The 9049-nt window shown below is 34.6% G+C and overlaps 1 protein-coding gene across 1 annotated transcript; it reads right to left on the bottom strand.

The window, feature by feature from the left end:
* Nucleotides 1-2956: 2956 nt before the first annotated feature.
* On the bottom strand, nt 2957-3535 carry LOC145802718 (pectinesterase inhibitor-like). Its single transcript, XM_082895481.1, has one exon. The coding sequence runs from the start codon at nt 3533-3535 to the stop codon at nt 2957-2959; it is 579 nt and encodes a 192-aa protein (XP_082751607.1).
* Between the last annotated feature and the right edge of the window lie 5514 nt (nt 3536-9049).

The following is a 9049-nucleotide window of genomic DNA, read 5'->3' as shown; positions in this document are numbered from 1 at the left end:
TATTTTGTTACAAAAACAAAATTAAAATCTGATTTAAATAAATAATAATAACACTGAAAATAAATTAAATAACTTACTTGATTTAATTTCTTCGAATTATAACCTGATCAAGTCTAGTGTTTGACACTGTGTCCTTGAGACAGATTCGTCCTCTCCACGGTGCTTTCAGAATTTGGACGTCTATCTCCCAGGATGAAATGATCTACTACAAACAATAGCAGCACTACAAATTGTTTGCCTTACGAACACACTAAGTGTTTACACTCTTTCACACAAAAATAAAATGCAGCAAAATGAAGAATAGAATTTGCAGAAGTGAAATACGAAATTTCTGAATGATCAATGAATGTCAAAAATCAAATGAGGGTGGTTCTATTTATAGATGCAAAGGTGGCTCTTGGTTTTGAATTGAACATGTATGAAACCTGTTGGTTTTGAATTCAAACAGATTTGAATCTGTTGGGTTATATTTCAAACAAATAACAAAACGGGAAGGGCCCTGTTTGGATGTACAGCAAAGCCAAACCAGTTTATTTCCGATTTAATTTGAATTCTGAATTTTATTTTATACAAAATAAAATTAAATTCAAATGTTTTTGGCCCAAAAAGATTAGTATTGGGCCGAACAAGCCCAACCACACCACGCACCTGCGCTCAAGCCTAGGCCCAGCCCAGCCGACCAACGGCGCGCGGGGTGATTTTTGGGTCTAATGGGTTTAGCCTATTTTGCCCATAACCACTCCCTCTAAAACATTTGGGTATCCCTTGGGGCACACCCCAAGTACCAAACCCAAGCCTTATAAACCCATTCAAAACCTCCCACCAAATCAATGTGGGACAAGCCATTTTACAACCTTAAGGAATTTCCACCAAAACTCCATTTCCATGGAACACACTTTGGCTTCAATTTCCCATTCACTCGGTAATGGTTTTGAGCAACCAAATATACCACGTGAATTACAACGCAGCATAGAACGCGTTACCACTTTGATTCGTGAAAATCGATGCACGGGGCCCACCTAAAAAATATACCGAACTTAGGATAAAATTCTAATTTTACCCAGAATTTATAACCATTTTCAACAGTATCTGTCTTTCCATGCATCATATCTGTTATCATGACGAGAATTAAGAACCCCAAGAATGTCCCTAGCCTTAGAGGATGCTAAGTCAATTGCAATCTCAGTTAGGCCACGAATATCAGCATCTGAAGCACGCCAATCAGATTTCGTAAGCTTCATGCACTCATGCTGATCAATAGTCTTAGAACATATTTGCTTGAGCTTAGTATGTTGTTTAGCAAACGAGGGACCAATCAACATGAACATGAATACAAGAGAAACTAGCATGGAACAACTACCAAAAAACGATGCCATTTGCAATTCTCTATTTCTGGATTTGTTTTTTTTGTTCTTCCCTCTTGGCTAGTATGGGAAGTAGGAGAGGCTCTTATATAGTACTTTTAATTTGAGGGACTCTCAATTAATACATTTGATCTTGTGTTTCACGAACTGCTATTTAGTATTTTAACAGAAAATTTATTTTGAAATTGAAATTTTATTTAATATATTTATTGCATCTTTATAAGTTTATTCTCAATGAATTACCTCGGTTACAGGATGAACTGTTCATATGCATATTGCTATTTTTTATTTCCTTCTTTATTTATTTATTTTTTGGGTGAGAGAACAAATAACCTTTGCTAATTCTTCTTAAAGAAGCAAAATGTGTCTCTTAAAATTTTTGAAAAAAATAAAAAACCATGAAAATTATCTTACTAATTATCAATATAATATGAGATTTTTTTAAAATTAAAAAAATGTGACCGCCCCTACACCCCTAAATCAGTCATTTTTATGTTTAAGCACCATAAAACAAAATCCGTAAATTTGAACTCCTTGCCACAACCCACTATAATTAAGTAATTGGGAGTCACCATCTAAGTAAATATAAATTTTCAAACCACATAAAAAAAATAGAAAAACAACACATGTTTTTGAGACCAAAGATTAATTTGGTAGATGACACATTTCTTATAAAGTCTGATGTTTGGACATGATGCTTGAACGTTTAGGTCTAAAGTGAAACATTTTGGATTGCGATAAATAAAAATAAAATTTATCGACCTCCATAGGTAGCATAGCTGTGAAGGAGTTGGATTGGGATAAGCTGTAAATCTAGGGACTTGGGGTGGCTGCTGTGCGCCTTGCATAGCAGCCACTGTTGTACAGTCAAATCGGCTTATTTTGGAGTCCATTTTGATAATCTGAACCGTTCACATTTTAAAGTACATTGAGTAAAACATACTTGCAAACAATCAAATTAATCAAATATCGTTAACCCTTTCATCCATTCATCCATTTTGATGATCCGAACTGTTCACATTTTGAAGCTTTTTTTTTTTTTTTTCTCTTTCTGTTTCTTTTGCTCATCAAATTTCCAGTTTAATTTTTAATCCAAATACGGTGTGAAAATTGGTAAGTTAGACCATCTCTAATATATTGTGCTATTTCAATCATAGCAAAATTGTATTTTAGCATGATACAATATCAATTTTTTATATTTTAAGAAACTCACTCTAACAGTAAGTAGGTTATTTTTTAACACGTTCACTATATAATTTAATTTCTACTACATGAGTGATTTTGTATACCAAATTATATATTTGCAATGTCTTTAAATTAAACTTTTAATTAAAAAATGTAATCTAATAATTAATATTTATAAAAACTTTGATTCATTAGTTTATCATGATAGCCAACACCCTAATTAATTGAGTTCAATACTACTAGTAGTACCATATGATTCAATCTTCTCAAATCCATTTCAAAGTCAATTGAAAAAAGAAAAAAAAAAAAAACCTCCACTGCTAAAGGTGCAAAACATTTCACCTACAGCCATGATTTCAAGCTCCAAGTTCATACTCGATTCCTTTTAGGATTGCCGAGTCTTGGATTCATGGAAGCCGAGTAAATGAAGAATATGAATCGTCATACAATGATTTAGAAGAAACCTTGATTACATCGCAAAGAATTTCAAATTCCTTATTCCATCTTCTGCGGTCAGATGAGTAATTTGCTGAATTTTCAAATTGATTTTTGCAATCACGAACTTCTTTCTTAGCATCATTCACTTGAACCGCTATGCGGTTATAGTCACCATCATAGAAGAGTTTCTTGGTTTGTTCAAGGTTTCTAATGGCATCCTGATAATTTTTGTAACACGATCGGTCTGTGAATGAGTTGTATCTGTCCTTCCATGCATCATATCTGTTATCATAAGGAGAATTAAGAACCCCAAGAATGTCCCTAGCCTTAGAGGATGCTAAGTCAATTGCAATCTCAGTTAGGCCACGAATATCAGCAACTGATGTACGCCAATCAGATTTCATAAGCTTTATGCACTCATGCTGATCAATAGTCTTAGAACATATTTGCTTGAGCTTAGTTTGTTGTTTAGCAAAGGAGGGACCAATCAACATGAACATGAATACAAGAGAAACTAGCATGAAACAGCTACCAAAAAAGGATGCCATTTTCAATTCTCTATTTCTGGTTTTGTTTTTTTTTTGTTCTTCCCTCTTGGCTAGTATGGGAAGTAGGAGAGACTCTTATATAGTACTTTTAATTTGAGGGACTGTCAATTAATACATTTGATCTTGTGTTTCACGAACTGCTATTTAGTATTTTAACAGAAAATTTATTTTGAAATTGAAATTTTATTTAATATATTTATTGCATCTTTATAAGTTTCTTCTCAATGAATTACCTCGGTTACAAGATGAACTGTTCATATGCATATTGCTATTTTTTATTTCCTTCTTTATTTATTTATTTTTTGGGTGAGAGAACAAATAACCTTTGCTAATTCTTCTTAAAGAAGCAAAATATGTCTCTTAAAATTTTTGAAAAAAAAAACCATGAAAATTATCTTACTAATTATCAATATAATATGAGATTTTTTTAAAATTTAAAAAATGTGACTGCCCCTACACCCCTAAATCAGTCATTTTTACATTTAAGCACCATAAAACAAAATCTGTAAATTTGAACTCCTTGCCACAACCCACTATAATTAAGTAATTGGGAGTCACCATCTAAGTAAATATAAATTTTCAAACCACATAAAAAAAAATAGAAAAACAACACATGTTTTTGAAACCAAAGATTAATTTGGTAGATGGCACATTTCTTATAAAGTCTGATGTTTGGACTTGATGCTTGAACGTTTAGGTCTAAAGCGAAACATTTTGGATTGCGATAAATAAAAATAAAATTTATTGACGTCCATAGGTAGCATAGCTGTGAAGGAGTTGGATTGGGATGAGCTGTAAATCTAGGGACTTGGGGTGGCTGCTGTGCGCCTTGCATAGCAGCCACTGTTGTACAGTCAAATCGACTCTTTTTGGAGCTCATTTTGATGATCCGAACTGTTCACATTTTAAATACATTGAGTAAAACATACCTGCAAACAATCAAATTAATCAAATATCGTTAATCCTTCCGTCCACTCACATTTGTATATACAAAAATAAATGACAATTGTGATTTAAAACATTAAAATGAATACAAATGTGAATTGATAAAGAGTCTGTTGATATTCGATCAACTTGATTTTTGACAAGTATGTTCTACTCGATGTTCTTTAAAAATTGAAAGGTTCGGATGATGAAAATAAAATCCGAAATAATTCTCATGAGCCGCACAATAGTCACTAATGTGCAAACCGCATAGCAGTGACTCCTGATTCTAAATCTAAACAATTTGGGTTCCTGATTCTAAATCTAAACAATTTGGGTTCAATTCTCATTAGGGACTTAACCAATATATATTGTTTGCATATTTAAGATTTACTCTAGATTCACCATGGTCTTGCCATGGCGAGATTACTTGTCATAAAAAATAAATTAAAATTTTTAGAAAACAACAATCATTAAAAAATTATTACTATGTCCTTTTTTGGGTGGGATGGCAGCCTTTTTTAAGTAAACCTTCTAAAAAAATAAAATTGCTAATGGAAAAGAATTATATTACGCTAACATTTTGAGAGATTGGAACCTTTTTTCAAAATGGGTCTTCTTTTAAAAATAGAACTGCTAAAAATAAGTTAAAAAAAAAACAAAAAGAAGAAGAAGAAAGAATTATATTATATTCATGTTGAGAAATTTGGAACTTTTGACAAAATAGGGCTCATTTTGCTTTTCACAGTAATAGCAAGACTAGTATTTATTTGAGCTCCGATCTCAGGGATGGTATCAACGTAATGTTGTAGTGTGAACAAGTCTATTATTTTTCCCTTTTTTTTTAGATTTCTTTTTTCCTACTTTAAGAATTTATATAATATATATTTCTACTTATGTAAGATAGAGGCCTAAGCCAAGGAACAACTAAAAAACTCTCCAATAAGGAGGCTCTTGAACAAGGCACTGTTTCAGACGATATGACGGCACCTTAACTATTTTCAACTGCTCGTCTCCATGAATGGCCTCCTTAGCTATTTGATCTGCACATCCATTTATATCTCGAGCAATGTAAATGAGCTTGCATTCCCAAGTTTAGTCCAAGACCCTCCGTATTTGAGGTTTCTCTATTCTACTTTAAGAATTTAGCATGTTTGGTACGATTGAATGAAATGAAGTGGGAATGGAATATAAAGTTGAATAGAATGGAATGTCCATTCTCATTCGATTGTTTGGTTGCCAACATGGAATGCCATATGAATAAGATGATAATTCTCATTCTCATGTTTGGTTATACCTATTAAACTCATGAAATGGAATAAATATTTATTTACTTATTTTTGTAATAAGCTAGTTACAAATAAATTAAAATTTTATATAGATCATGATAATATTAATAGTTGTGAAAGTGATGGTGTGAGTCATAATAGTGGTGGTGGTATCAGCGGCGGCGATAGTGACGGCATCTGTAGTGGTGATAGAAATGATAGTAGGATAGCGGTAGTAGATTGTTGGCGCCTTAGTGATAGTAGTAAGGTGGTGTTGTGGTTGCGGTGACGATGATGGCGACGGTGGTTGTGGCGGCCAACTATAGTGGTGGTAGTAGTAGTGGCGACATCGGTGGTATAGTAATGGTAGCATGGTGGTGTGGTGGTTGTGGCGGTGACCGTGGTGGTGGTGGTAGTGATGGTTGTGGTAACAATAAGATGGTAGTGGCGATACGGTGGTAGGAGAACAGAATGTTGGTAGTAGTTAAATAATAATTTTTTTAAAGTGCCAACAAAAAAATAATAATGGTAATTCCATGATGGAATGAAATGGCTATTCCTTAGGTTGGAAGAAAAAACAGGTATTCCCACATTTTGTTGAGGCATACCAAACAAAGGGAAAGAGAATGCAAAATTAGAATGGACATTCCATTCCAGATTTTTAATCAACTTTTTAAGAAGCTCCAAATATCAAATTAAACTTATTTATGTAACGCCCTCAAAATAAACCCATAATAACCATAACATTAACATGCATTTATAAAAGAAAACGAATCATTTGAGTTATTCATCAGAGTATTCTTATTGAAAGACATCACATGTAACATCCTGCAACATCAAAATAAATGCCCTAAGGGCTTACATCTTTCCAAGCTAACACTTGGACACAAAAAGGATGAGTACTAACTCGTTTACAAGTTAAGCTCTAGGCTTGAATGTTTACATGAAATCTCAAAAATAACAAAATAAAACATATAACTAAAGACAAGTCTTCAAAATCCCAAACATCAAATCCTTCCAGGATAAGTCCGTGGAGGTAGCTTATCACCTGAACCTGAAAATGATGTTCCCATAAAGGGTGAGCCACAGCCCAGTAGAAAAATACTAAACCAAATATAAGCATTGAATAAAGCTATAGCATTCAATAGATGGTTAACCAAGATAATCAATTTTATCATTAAACAGTCTCATGACACTAATGTCTAAGACACATTTCACTTTCCATTATTATCAACATGACTCAGAACCTAGCCAAACTTACAACAGTGAATTATATATCATATTCACATTACTTCCAATATCAACAAAACAAATGAGACTCATGCTCATATCAAAACACTTCATACTTCCCATTTGATACACATTTTAGTGCTGTATCAATAATCATGCAAAAACACTTCAATATAATAAGCACACATAAAAATGGTGCTAATGGAGTCCATCCCCTATCTCCTCCCAAACAAAAATCCGGTTTAGAGGTCCATCCCCTATCTTCCCCTAAACCGTGGAGTACATCCCCTATCTCCTCCCAAACAATATGCATATGCAATGCTCAATCAATACATGTAATTTCTGTATTAATTCAATAGTCTAAATTTATGACTTAACAAATTGATTAGTTTCAATTTTCCCTAATCCGCATGCAACGTCTACAACAAGCACGACTATCCTCCACCGATAGCCCAAAACAGACTCGAAAAATAAATATACCAACAATTCAATAGGCGAGTGATTTATATTATCCAACTACACCATTTAATCAATAAATTCCCCAATTTCATGGATTTAACCAAATTCCCCAATTTCCTTAAATTAATTACTCAAATCAATTTAGCAATTCAACTAGGGTTTTTTTCCCAAAATTTTCAAAGTGTCCCCAACCTATCAAAATACCAAACTTAGAACAAAGCATATAAAATGGAGTAGGAAGATCCCTACCTCGAAGAAAATAACCCGTATGGAGAAGATGGAGATGAAGACCAAAGACCAACGTGCTCCAAATCCCAAGTTTCTCAGATTAAAACGAAGCCCTCAACTCACTCTAACTTTTTAATAAAGGATCTAAGGTAGAAACTCACTCTAAGTAGATCAATCGTAAGAGAGAAGGTGTGTAGAGGGAGAGAGAGAGATAAAAACACTCCAGGGGCGGTTTTTAAAAGGTTATGAAGGAAAAGTAGGTCAAAAAGTGATCCAAAAAGTGAAATCACGGACTGATATAATCGACTCTACGCTCGAGCGTAGAAAGCCCCGCTCGAGCGTAAGACACAGAATCATGCTCGAGCGTGAAGAAAGCCGCTCGAGTGTCGATTGCACCCTTCCAGAAGTTTTGCAGGCGCTGGCACCCGCTCGAGCATCAAACTCCCCGCTCGAGCGGAGAAGCAAAAACAAGGGATCACGCTCGAGCGTAAAAACTACCGTTCGAGCGGAAGAACTGCAGAGCAAAATACTGGGAGATGGAAAATCACGCTCGAGCGTCAAAATTCCCGCTCGAGCGGAGAAGCAACAACGAAGGGACCGCTCGAGCGTTAAAACTTCCGCTCGAGCGTGAAGGCCAAAATCTGGGCATTACCTATTGGCATCTAAAATCAACCAACCTGTAACAGACCCGCCCAACACAACCTATACTTCAAATACAAAGAGATTAAAGGACAACAACAACCAATAAGTAATGACAGGATCCAAGGAACCTAAGTCCGGGTACAATAATTTAAAGAGAATAGACCGGGGTCGCTATAACCTCCCCTCCTTAAAAGAATTTCGTCCCCGAAATTAAGCACAAGGTTTCGAAAACAAGTTTTTCTCAAATTCCAACAATATGATAACTCACTAATAAACAACTTGACCCAACACCGGCCATTCCATCTCTTAACAAAGAGGCATGCCACAATATGCAAAACAACCATATATTTCAACCTGCATTAACACTATGCAATTTTCTTTCAATTTTCAACAATTTTCAATATATTCAATATATACAATGTTCCATTAAACTTCCATTTCGAGGCAAGTTCCAAAATATTTCCATTAACCAAAACATTCTAAATGTTTTACAGCTTAAGACATATATAAAAAGCTTTAAAGTTCGACAATATTACAAAATCTAACTACAAGATTACAAATCAATAAACATGTCCGGATATTTCTCGCGGACTTCCAACTCACGTTCCCATGTGGCTTCCTCCACCCCGTGATGTTTCCACAAAACTTTCACCAAAGGAATGGTCTTGCCTCGCAAGACTTGATCCCGCTTATCCAAGACCCTAACCGGTCTCTCCTCATACGAGACATCCTTATCAACTACTAAATCGGTCCAATCCAATAC

The sequence above is a fragment of the Camellia sinensis genome, chromosome 11, assembly GCF_055761805.1.
Source record: "Camellia sinensis isolate YWXY chromosome 11, ASM5576180v1, whole genome shotgun sequence".
Lineage (NCBI taxonomy): Eukaryota > Viridiplantae > Streptophyta > Magnoliopsida > Ericales > Theaceae > Camellia > Camellia sinensis.
The sequence above is the reverse complement of the archived record's forward strand: the minus strand, read 5'-3'. Positions and strand labels throughout refer to the sequence as shown.